Source organism: Mus caroli, unplaced genomic scaffold (genome assembly GCF_978045245.1).
Source record: "Mus caroli unplaced genomic scaffold, Mus_caroli_1 scaffold_18, whole genome shotgun sequence".
Classification (NCBI taxonomy): domain Eukaryota; kingdom Metazoa; phylum Chordata; class Mammalia; order Rodentia; family Muridae; genus Mus; species Mus caroli.
This window is the reverse complement of record NW_028227273.1, coordinates 22,748,201-22,761,233: the sequence shown is the minus strand read 5'-3', so window position 1 is coordinate 22,761,233 and position 13,033 is coordinate 22,748,201. Positions and strand designations below refer to the sequence as shown.

Genomic DNA, 13,033 nt, shown 5'->3' with positions numbered 1-13,033 from the left:
TACAGGCAACACACTTGACAGTTTCCGTTCCTCCATCTGCTGGCTCTCCCAAACCAGTTTCTTGTGTGACACCACTCTTGGATTTTTGCCCTTCGATTTGAAGGGGAAAGATTGCATTTATACCGTGGGGAATATGCGAATAGTTTATTGTTAGTTATCGGGTGGTGTTGGGAGGGAGGGGCACATACGGTTGGAGCATAAAGTGTTGCATTGGATGGTGTGGGCTCAATGCAGTCTTCATACCTGTGTGATGCTGGGAAGATCTCTCAGCATCCTTACTGTAAGATGCTTAGAACTATAAGATGCTGGAGAATGGAGAGATGGAGAGTGAGTACCAAGCAGTTCCACTACCTCCTCCTCCTCCAATGGTTTTCATTATACAAATTAAGGAGAGTGCAGGATGGAAGAGGGCTGTTCTTTAGTCTACAGGTGGTGGCTCTCTCCAGACTGTAACTCATCCTTGCCACACCCTCTATGTCTGAGAATTTAGAAGCCATCAGGAGAGGACACTGGTGGCAGGTTAGTAACTGGGTGTGAGGATCTCATAACTGGGTGTGAAGATCTCAAGGATATCATGGTGCCACTGGTATTCAATGGCATTTGGGAAACACTAAAAGACCTTTTCAGAGAGAAGATATTGCCCTGGGTACTGGAGAATGCATATGATCCTCTGGTGGTAATCAAGCTATGAAAAATAACTCATTTTCTCTATTCCTGCCAAAGTGGGAAGGGAGGGACAATGGGAATCTGAGTCAACCTTAAGGAAGACAACAAAGATGGTCTCTGTTCTGAGATCCATTTGCATTATGGGGAGACATTCTTGTATTTGTGCATCATCCATAGGCACTTGCATCCTCACTGGAAATGGAGACAGCAGCCGAGATGCTGTGAGAACAGCATGGACCGAAGAGAGGTCCTTTCCTTTCAGCTTCAGCCGCAGGGCATTTGCTCCAAGCACAGACTAGGTGATATGGGTCCAGCCAATATACTTTGCTCCTTGAAGTAGCCTTAGTGGACAGCCAATGGGTTTGTTGCTGCATAATCCCATGAAGGAGCAAACAAGAGCTCAGAGAGACTGAACAGGGAGTGGATGGAAGGTTTCTAAATGACAAACGCAAAGGATGTCACAGCCCCAGCTTGTCATTAAACCCCTCAGGCTGCCTGTGGCCCTTTGCACAGCCTTACTCTGTGGGCTAGATGCTTTCCTCTCTTTAGCATGTAACCAGTCCCTTCCCCTCTAGAGCAAACTCTTTGGGTGTCTTGCCTGGTGAGCACCAGCACTCCCACAGCACTTATGCGAAGTAATCAGCAAAGCTCTCTCTCCATAGCATTCTACTATCCACTGCTGTCCAACTCCAAACCACGCTGGGAGACCCTAGAAGCTGTAAGAGCCCCCAGTATCCTCACAATGCCAGTGGCTGAGGAAAATTCATAAACCTTTGTTGTCAGAATATACGAATGAATGAGAGAATCTCTTGCTCCCAGTGGGCTATCACCTAAATGCCTTGATTTATTCTAATATCTTTGTCCCCGCTGGGAAACGCTGAGCTTCAATAAATACTTCTGAGGTGAGATGCGATTCTGTCAATCCATTTTGATGTCTCTTTGTATACAATGTCTATTTATCATTATGGGATTTGCCAAAATGCCTTTCTGACAAGCCCCGGGGTTACAGGTATTCACAACCCTCTCATCCTTCTGGTGTTCAATCCATCAAATATCCGGGTCAGAGTGGAAACAAACGAAAGCAGCAAGCTCCAAGACCCTACTACAAGCCTTCAGCTGTCAAACCACGAAGGTCAAAGCTGGCACAAGCGAATGGTCTTCCCATCTATTATATATATATGTTGACGCCTGCCAATGAAAGCGATCGTGAGTAAAAGTTCTATCTGCCAGGAAAGGAATTTGTCCTTTGTACTTAGTGGCAACCTTCACAGTTGAGGAACACTTTGACAGCTGCCTCCTGAGTCCCAGGGAGGAATACATATCTATCCTAAAGTGTAGGTGGAGGGCGGGGAGACATGACTTGTCCTCTTCCCACTGACTGAACATTCTTGAACATTCTTCTGTGACCTCCAACTGAGCCTTAACATTAATGTTCGGTCCAAAGCACAGGTTTAAAAATGGCTGCATTGTGGAGCTATCTTTAAATTGACCTACACAGCTATCACTGAATGCCTACTATGTGCTGCCTACTATGCTAGGTACTTGGAGGAGTAAAAGATCTACAAGTCAAGGTCTCCACTCTCAAGACTGTGGCTCAGACTTAGATGTGTTTCTGTGAGAAGAGCTTTTCCTAATGGATGAGAACAGCTCTCTCTTTCCTCAGAGCTAGGCATGAGGCCAGGACTTAACTGCAAAGCCTCTGGGGAGATGGCAAGACAAAAGAAAATGAACCCAGTAAACTGTATTCCCCTGTGCTGTCCCTGACTACAGACAAATCACAGAGCCTCTCTAGGTTCAGCTTACTCATCCATAGAATGAGAATAATGTGCCCGGAGAAAATCATAGTGAAGATGAAGTGGGTTACTGGATGCTGGTGCACCTGGTGAACTCAACAGGCACAGCACAGAAGAGTCTCACAGTAACCATTACAAGTGAATCTGTATGAATCTGGTATGTATCTGCCTCCTAAGAACAGAATAGGGCTGTGCAGCTGAGACACAGATGAGGGTCAACACATGATATTCTAATAGATGAAAAGGATGTATATACCAATGAATAAGTATTTAGATGGATATATGGAGAGATGGAGAAATAATACACACACACACACACACACACACACACACACACACACGGGTACATGGAAGATGGACAGATGTTTGGTATAGATGCATTCAACATGATGGTTATATAGATGGCTGGATAAATCACTGAAAGGGATTTTCTCTGACTCTTACAGGTACAGATTTTTTTCTAACCTCTGTTGTATTCTCAGTTTCATAGTGTCCTGTGCCTTTGAAAATCCTTCTGGAAGTATTTGTGAGTGTGGTGAAGACAAGTCCCAGACACGACTCAAGTGCATCCCAGCTGTTCCAGCTTGAGGAAGACACAGTCCGGCTTGGGCTGCAGTTGGAGAGTGTTATCCTTAGTCTGGCTACCTTCGAGTAGCAGAACAACAGCTCTCCACTTCCCATTAGCCCACAGCGCACTCCCCAGCTTTTTCTTCCCTCTGTATTGCTTAGTCAAGTGGTTATGTAAATCTAGCAGCTTATGCGATCAGGCAATTAAGCTGAGATGATAGCCATGATTCTTAATTTTTGATGTAGAGTGGAGTCCCCAATGAGCTTTCTAAAAATACACATGCTCATGCCCCATTCAAAGATGAATACATCAGATGAATCACTGAGGCTAGGACTCAGTTTCTGAAAAGTCGTGGCTCTGATTTCTGCCATCAAAGTTTTAGATCTACCGTGTTGGAGGACAGACCAGCTACTACAGAGAATCTCAGCATTTTACAAGTTGCCTCAATATTATTACCAGAAATGATGAGATGGCAAACCCAGGCACAGTGAGTTGGACTGTCGCTTCACCACGAATCACCCAGTTAGTCACGCTAAGGGTGAAGAAAATCAGTTCATATCTTAGATCTGATCATGTTTAGGTCCCTTAACCATGGGGGAGCCTGGAGAAGGAGCAGCCCTGGCCCCCTTAGAAGGACAGACAGCTGCAGAGGTGGGAGGAGAGTTTAGCGTAGGTTCTATACATTGTCCTGTTTGAGCTTCACAGTGAGACATGGGGTAGAGTAATTATTGTCATCTTATTAAGAAACTGAGATTTTCTCAAGCTCTCTGTAATAGGTGGGGTGGACAGCAAGCCCTCAAAATACTTAGGCTCTGTGTCCCATGAGCACCTGTGCCAGAGAACTCTAATCTCATGATTGTTACTAAGGTAGAGTATCCAGGAAATATGCCTCTGACAAGCCAGGGCGTGAGTTTTAAGGCTTTTAAAAATTATCTTTAAAGCCTTTGAATGGCTCTCTCTTTTTAGTGTAAATCACCCAGACATTAAAGCCCTTATTGTATATTTATTAGTGTGTTATTCAGACCAAGGGGAGAAAGAGGGAAGCTGACACCGTGAATGACTTTGAAAGTAAGAAAAAGCTGGGCCTGAAATTAAATCATTGTGACACTGCCACTCGAGGGCATCAATTGCAATAAATGATCACCTTTTTTTATTCCTGGTCCCGTTTATCATGCAGTCAGGATTGGAGAAGAACTTAGGCAGGATGTTGACTGCTAAGAGCACTGATGGCTCTGCGTTGGCCACACTTGGCACAGTGCCCTGAGAAGCCTGAAGTTAAACCCCGTACAACTTTGGAAAAGTAACCAACTCTCTTCTGAATCAAGTGCCCTTGGCTTGAGTGCTTCCCTGGGATCATGTCTTACTCTGCTCCAAGAGACCATGCTGATTTATCAACATCTCTCTTAGAGAAGAGCTAAGATTCTGTGTGTCGTGTGCTGGGGAGGGATGGTCCTTGCAGGAAGGATTGTAAGAATCCCCCCTGTGGTAGCCAGGTGGGACCAATGGCAGAGAGACAGAGAGAACAACTGATTGTTGCCCAACAGCCAGGCAGCATCTGGAGAATGGGTTGCTGGTATAGAATGGTTCTTGGATGGTAGCAGAGGATCTCGGTGATGTTCTCCAGGGGAAGTGAGATACCAAAGCTGAAAAGGACTGTGATTATTCATACTGCAAGCCACCTTGTGTTACATCAGCCTGGTGCATCTCCCTGGCTGTATCACTACTCCTGCTTCAAGCTGAGATATTGGGTCAGAACTGACTTGCCTAAGTAAGAGTGGCCTCCAGCTTAGACCTGGGTCCATCTTCATTTGAGCAGGTATCTACAGATTTTCACTTGAGAGAAGTAGATTTGGGTATTTCCTATCACAGCTACTCAGTCAGGAGATGACAGGAAAGAACATGCTCTTACATACGTGTACGGTGGTGAGTCCTCCATGCAGAAAAGTGAGGGTTTTGCCTAGAGGGCTATCTCAGTACTCTCCCATTTTCTGCGACAGGCACGTTGGCACTGAGATGCCCCTGCTTGCTGGACTCAAATCTCAATGTCAACACATCTCTTAGATTTTTGTCATCCAAGTATTAGCAATTCAAGTGATTGGCAACTCTTATGCCCTCAGGGACCAATTGTTCCCTTCACACACTGTGGAGTTCTGGTCACACATAATAAAATCCCCAGATAGTCAAGGCTGCAGGAGAAATCTGTGTGCTTAGAGAGACAGGAAGACTTGAGAGGGGTATCCAAGAGAGAGCCCAGGAAATTCTCTTCTACAGCCTCATACACCACAAATCCTTAAGCCCGTGTTCTAGAAGCCAGGAGGCCACGAGCTATGCACAGCAAATTACCTTGGGATCTATCTTGTTAAAACACATCACCAGGGCCGCATGGTACAGCAGGCAGCTCACTAGGCAGAAGCAGAATCTGGCTAAGCATCTTACTATCTCTATGATATAGCTGTTGCTATTTGACTTGTCTTCATTAATGGGTTGGATATTCCTTGAAAGCCATGGCCATGTGTTCTTTGGTTCTGCCATGTCACTTCCCACAGATAAGGCATGCATCCCACTGTTGGAAAACAAATGCTTATGTGGAAAGGGAGATAGCATCATTATGTATCTCTTACAGTTGGGCATAGCATGTGCCAATGCCATTTTACAACTCACCATATCAAGTAGGTGCTATCATATTCTTTCTGATCACGGAGACTTGTGAACACTTATTTCTAGCTTTATCGATGCAGCCAGACCTAGGCTGTTTGGACAGCCCTGGTTATCTCTTTCCTTGCTTCTGTAGTCATTTTGGCTGGGTGGTAAGCAGACTGGGCCCTCATCTCTCTGTCACCCAGGAGACCCCTTCCAAAGCCAGACAGTCTCTGCAGACTCCGCTGCTCATGCCCCGATGTGCTCTACTGCTTTCCAGGTGAGTAGGAAGTGAGCAGTGGCTGTGAGCCCCCAACTACCCTTTCCTCTGCCCCTCCCCCAGTGCTTCTAGGCAGGCTGCTGTTCCCTGAACTGCCACCGTGGAAGCAGGACTCAAGGGTCTGTGGGGACTTGGGGGGGGTGTGACTTGTCATTCTGCTCCTCTGAGTCCATCTCTCCCCAGCTCACTTGGTTCTTGCTATTCCTTCTGTTGTGGCTGCAAACATTGAATCTTGCTTCCCAATGACCAGTTGCCAAACTACCATCTCCTCTGATGAGAAGGAGCCCGCCCCATGTATAATCATCGAAGTCAGCATCACCAAGTTGTCACATAGTGTCTTTGCTGCTCTGAGTGCTATGCTACTGAAGGAGTGACCTTTCAATGATATGAGCCACTGGTTTCTCCTGGCAGGAGGACCCAGTAAGCTGAGACTAGATTAATCTCTATTAGAACAGACCATATTAGGATATAAAGCATAGCCCTCTACACTTGCATTATACCCAGTATGCAGAATGCCCCATTCTTGAAAAGGACTCACAGCAGCAGGTGGACAGGGTCAGTTGCATCATTCCCAATGTTCAGATGAGGAAATGAAGGCTTACGAAGATATGGGATTTGCCTAAATCTGGAACACTGTCTGCAGTGGGGTTAATCTTGTATATTCTTTGTAAACCTGATCTAACTTCGAAATACCCAGAGCTCTCTGCTCTTATCAAAGCTGATCAGCGAATAGCAAGATAGGATTTTAAATTCAGGACATCTCATTCAGCACAGCACCCAAATGATGATTTTCCCCGCTGAACTACCGTGACCTGATTAAGCTTATACAGCAGTGGATGAAAATGCTCTGAAGTCTGGCTGTGGGTCCAGAACACCTCCAAACTGCTCAGCCTCTGACTTCAGACAGGTTAATTGGCTTCACTGAATGCCTTCATTTGCAGTATGGGAGATGACAGCAATAATGTACCTCATTGTGTTTTTATGAGTACTAAGTAAGAAAACACATGTCAGGGCTACAGTGGTGACTGCTGAGTACATCTAGGCAGTGCTAAATTAATCACAGCTCTGTTATTACTCTGTGATATGAACTAAGCTTAATATGTCATTGTAACCCATGACCAACCACAGTGACTGACACACTGTCATGAATACAGGACTCCAGACACTCAACTTGAGAAAGTAAGCCTTGTGATATAACATGAAGTAGGTTTACTCATTCCCTGGTGTAATTTTTTACGTTTTGAAGTTGAAAAGTTTGAAGCCAGACGAATCCCATTGCTTTTCTCAGCCTGCAACGCTCCCTAGAACTGATGGGTTCTCAACATGGACGTTTCTACTGAGAGAGAACACTTAGAAAAATATCTGGGGATTTTTTGATTGGCACATCAGGGAGGGTTGCTAATATCCTGGTGACATCTAGTTTAGTAGAGGCCAGGGCTACTGGTAGAAAATGCCCAAGACAGCCCCACCTAACAAAGAGAATTCTTCTAGTCTAAATGTCGGTAATGTGATACGAAGAGACTCTGATCTCACTTACAAATACACAGAGCTCTCAGATTTGCTGGACAAGGGTCTTGTGTCAAGTAGTTTGCCAAGATGCCCAGGAGAACAAACCTCCTCGATGCAGTAGAATGGGCTATTGATTATCCCTTGCGCTGACACCTCACGCCCCCATCCTATTGATCTAGTTGGAAGTAAGGAGCTGGCCTAAGGCATCTTTAATTTAAAGTTGGAATCGTTCCTGTACATCACTGAAGTTTACAATGGCTCTGCCAGGGATGGGGAGAATCTCTCTCTATGTGAGATTCTTGACCCTAGGACAAGGTCTCTCTAGATGTGGGGGTCCACATCACTACATCTGTCTCAGCATAATCCTTATTCCCTTCTCCTATCTCAGATCACACCCTGCAGGGGGTAGGTCAACCCCTCTGGTGATCAGAAAGAGGTCCCATCAAACAGTAGGGCAGATCTTGAGCTTGAGGGCTCCAGCAGCCTTAAGGAAATTCATGGTCCGTTTACACAGTGGGGTGGTGTTTTCCCTGGTCTCATCATCAGCGAAGGGAAGGCTGTCACTGAAGATATTTGCCTCACGTGGTCCCAGGTTTGTTTGTCTTGAGAGGATGGAAATCACGTGTCTTTGGCAAGGTTCTGTCACCTTGGCTCTCTTTCTCAGCCCTCCTCACCCCTACCCTCCATTTGAACCATCTCACTTTTTAGTGGGCTTTAGCTTTCCTGGAGAGACCACAAACTAGGGGATGGGTGTGGTATCTGGATCAGATTATGCCACTTTCTATTGCCTCTATCGTTGTATATGTTCTCATGTGCAAAATAGGAATTCACTTGGCCGTGATGAACATGGGAAGATACTGAGGCAAATATGATTTTTGGTAGTCACCACAGAGGAGCCATGAGAAGACTGCAACATGGGGACCCCCAAGTGGACATACCCCCAAATAAAAGTGATTCTGCTCTCCCTAATAACCATCAACTACCAGTAACTCCTCACCTAGGGGGTGGGGCTCCCACCCATGCCAGGGGTTTAACTGACATGATCGTGTGCATGTGATCACTGAACTCCTATGAGTTCAGGTTTGCAACATTCTTGCCATGTCCAGTTAAAGAATAAATAAAGCACAGAAATAAAAATAAAAGATTTTACTCCTCTTGGGGTTGCCTTGGTGTGTGGTCCTTCTAGAGACAACTAAATGCAGATGGATACTTAGCAAGGGATGAGAAAGCACTGAAGAAACCTTATAACCTCATTGGAAAAGCTATAGTCAAAATTCCATGTATGCACACCACAGGGACAGAGGATGTGTGACAGGCATCGGTCACAAGGGACTCTCCTCTAAAGCTGTTTTTTTTTTTTTTTTTGAAAGGAAAACAATCTGAACACAGTTCCAAAGTCATAATCTTTCTCTTCTCTTCTAGCCATTACAAAGAAGGAGCATTGCCCTTGTTGACTGAAAAGTCATCAAATATGCGGCCACTCAGAGCTGAGCCCTTGATATACATTGATATATAACTTATAGAATTATAAAAGGAATGAGGACAAAGAGGCAGAGAGAGGGCTGCCTAGTTCAAGTTGCTTTTCCATGCCATTCTGTAGAGAAGCCCAACGGACCACCGAGAAAGCAAGTTACATTTCCAAGAAGGGTGATTGCAAGGTTGTGCACATCTGGAAAGTTCTAGAACAAAGCTCTCTTCTAATCTCTGACGGGTTAACAGTAGGATGTGTCCCTGACTAATCCATTTTCAGGCCTCACGGTCTCATAGGATCTGCTTGGGTGGTTGTACTATTTTGTCTTTTCCCTTCCTTGCCCACATTCTGCTGATAAAACCCATTTTCTGGTATATTAAATTGATTTCATGGCAGCTGTTTAACATTCTCTTTAGCTGTTTGCTCCTTGGCTCCATCTGGACCTTGGGGCATGAATATCTTTAACATCCACACATTAAGTGCCCAGTCTGACAGCTGGTCCTCTGGCCTTTGGAAGAACCACTAGCCAGGGCAGTCTGGGGAACCCACAGATCAAGGCCCGAGGCACTACCTGGGGGATATTAGCAGTAATGGTTCAATCTGGACCTACCCATTAAAGGACAATTGTGAGTCTTAAGTAGATGTCAGAGTAGCAAATGTGTATTCTGAAGCCAAATCACCTTCTAAAAATCAATTTGGACCTTAGGAAAGACTTACCCATGCTTCCCCGGGGTGGGCACCAAAAGAATCTCTCTTCCAGCTTCGTTGTGGGGTAGGAGCTGGGCAACATATCTCCCGGAAGGCTGTAGATGTCTGTGCACTGAGACAGCCAGCGTGCAATGATCACTACTGCTCCTCATCCATGGGCTCAGAATGGTGTGCTTGGAATCTGCAGAGGTGTTCAGGAGGAGGAAGGAGCCTGGAAAGAGAAAAGGAAACTGAATCTGAAGATATAGCCAAGCAGAAGGGACAAGCAGTGGTTCTGTGGAAGTCATAAAGACCAACAGCATCGGACTCGGAGATGCTCAGTGTCTCCGGCTTTATATGCACACACCCAGCCCCACTCTCCCCCCTCTAAGGGTTATTGAAAGGTAGTCAGTCCATCCTGGGGGAGGTGGATGGTGACCAGGGACATGACCTGAGGACAAAGTTCTAACCTGTAGTGGTTTGAATGGGAATGGTCCCCAGAGGCTCATAAATTGGAATGTTTGGTCACCAGGGAGTGGAATTATTTGAAAGGATTAGTAGGAGTGGTCTTGTTGGAGGAAAGTCACTGGAGATGAGCTTTGAGGTTTTCAAAAGCCCAAGCCAGGCTCAGTGACTCTTTCTTGTGAATCTGACTATAGAACTCCCAGCTACTTTCCTGGCACCACATCTGTGCGAGTGCTGCCATGCTCCCTGCCATGATGAGAGTAGACTAAACCATTGAAACCATAAGCAAGCTCCAATTAAATGTTTTTCTTTATAAGAGTTGCCTGGGTCATGGTGTCTTTTCACAGCATAGAACACTATGACATAATATTAGTGTCCCCTACTCAACTCGCTCTATGTCCTTCAGCCATGGGGTAGTTTTGTTTGTTTGCTTTCTTATTTTTTTTAATAATCTATGAAACAGTAATAAAACATCTATTTCAGAGGACTTTCCCCTTTGCTTACTAGCTAAGTGATTTTAGGTAAAACAATAGCTTTCTTAGTTTTCCATTTACAGAACAGGGTGAGAAGGTTTTGCTGAACTCAGTACTCTCCTTAGCTCCATTTTGAAGGGAGTCATGTCAGTGGGCAACCTGTTTCCACAACGAAAGCCTTAGAAATCCCCTACTGGCTCCACACTTATGGCAGGGTTTTCTTCTGAGACGAGCTGGATTCTAGTGGCACAGGCCAGATGACCTACAAGAAGCAGCAGTTCCTGGGGGTTACTGTCTGCATAAAAATCACCACAGGGTTTTATTGTTCCAGGCACCCTCGCAAGGCATTAATTTTGCTTGTAGTACTTCTGCATTGATGCTCCAATGTGTGCTCCAATGATGCTACAATGTAGATGCTGCTCCTTTTGCTACAGAAATGGTCTCACAACCCTGATTTCCCTTGTGGGAACAAGATAATGAGAGCACAACCTTCTTAAATCATTCCTGGTACTTTCCAAGGTCTTCTTCTGCACAATTCAATTTACCAACTGGGTGAATGAAATGGTGGTCTGTGGTGAAGAAGAAAGAGCAGAGAATCCTTACCAGGAAGGAGCGGGTTTCCGAGGCTGACAGTGCTGCTCTATGGGAAGCTTGTAACAAGTTAAAAGTTACAAGTAACAAGTAAAAGTAACTCAAGGTTAAAATAAGGATGAAGGGAGTGTGAGGTTGCCTCTGAGCCAGATCAAGGACCTGGCGTCAGTGCTAGAATCCACAGGCTGTATCTGTTGAACCATTTCAGCATGGCCTACAGGCATAGGGGAAAGTACTCAATCTCTAGCTAAAACCTCAATTAACAGTGGAGGAGAACATTCTTATCATGGACATAGAGCAAAAGACAAGAGATTGGAACCCCAGACTCAGAACTGGCCACGCCACGTGGTACAACCCTTTGCTGCTCAAGAGAAGTAGACTATCAATGTAACAATCCAGATGGGGCGCTGATGTGATGCCTCCAAAGGTGTTGACAGTCAGGACCAGCTGCCAGGTGTCCAGAATCCTAAGCAGCACTTTCCCTGACACCTCCCTTAGCATTAAAGGGGTCCTTCTCCTAAAATGTGTTCAGGAAAGCTTTGCCTGTGTTGTGTAGGTCAGGTACCCAGAAGAGCCCTTAGGAGGCATAGGAGCTAGTGGGCATGGGGCAGGATCCTTACTCCCTCTGCCCTGCCTACAGATGCCTCTAACTGGATGATTATTTTGAGTAACCATCTAAGCACAGCCTCTTCCTTGGGCACCCTGGCAGGAACAGGGCAGCTACTGAATTACCCAATGTGTAGCACAGACACTACAATGAGTAAAACACTTTGGGGAAGCAGGGAGAGGGCTGGAGGTCCATGTAGGAAGAGCATAAAGAAAATAATCTTGACCTTAGGGGCCAGAGAGATGGCTCAGCACTTAAGAACATTGGCTGTTTATACAGAGGACACAGGTTCTATTTCCAGTACCCATATGACTGCTCACAGTTGTTGGTAATTCTACTTCCAGGGGATCTGGCACCACCCTCTTCAGACCTCAGATGGTACCAGGTATGCACTTGATACACATATATACATGCAGGCAAGATACCACACATATGAAATGTATCAATCTTTTTTTTTAAGTTAAGAAAAGCTCTTGACCTTATTTTTTTTAAAAAAAATGTGTGTGTGAGAGGGGAGAGGAAAAAGGGTGGGAGGGAAAGTGGAAGAGAGGAAGGGAGGGAGAGAGAGAAGAAGAGAGAGAGAACGTGCACATGTTTGTGAAAGTGAATGCAGTGACCATCACATCCAGAAGGTGCCAGGGCCCTGGGAGGTGGAGGTAGAAATAGTTGTGAGCTGCCCCAGTTGGTGCTCAGAACTGAACTCTGGCCCTTTGCAAGAGCAGCCAGTGCTCTCAACTGCAGAGCTATCTCTCCAGCCCCTTGACCTTGTGTCTTAAACGGGGAGAAACACAACTGGTAGAACCAGTATATGTAAGTAAAAACATATTTGCAGAAAATTATTTGGCTGGAGTTTGGGAAACGTGGAGAGAAGACAGAGGGAAAAGGTGGCCAGGGAAAGGGGCTGCTGAGACAGAGTGTTTATCCCTGGGTGAAGATTTCTACTGTTTTTTTGTGGCTAATGGAGAGCCATATAGTTTGAGTAGGAGAGTCGCACAGCCAAAGCAGTACTTCCAAAAAAGTCTCATCTGATTCAGGAAGCCAGTAACAACCAGTATCCTCCTCCTCCACTCGTCTGCTTTAGTACAAGGGTGTGACTAAATTCAGGACACTAATGTGTTGCTATGGTAAGGAAAGGTACAGGATGGGTGCTGGTATCTGAGAGGTCTGAGGTTTCCTGTGTTGGGTTCCAGTGCCTTTGTCCAGACTTGGGGGGGGGGTGCTCCTAGAGAGAGTCTCAACTGCATTATCTCCGTCAAGATTCTTGGGGACATTGTCTGCAGTTAGAG

The 13,033-nt window shown here is 45.6% G+C and overlaps 1 protein-coding gene across 1 annotated transcript in view; it reads right to left on the bottom strand.

Annotated features, from left to right (window-relative positions):
• Positions 1–13,033, bottom strand: part of Alk (ALK receptor tyrosine kinase) — a 735,816-nt gene that overhangs the window by 333,259 nt on the left and 389,524 nt on the right. Inside the window, exon 4 of the mRNA XM_021185679.3 lies at positions 9,642–9,843. Within this exon, the coding sequence (XP_021041338.1) occupies positions 9,642–9,843 (202 nt within the window). The remainder of the gene's footprint in view (positions 1–9,641; positions 9,844–13,033) is intronic.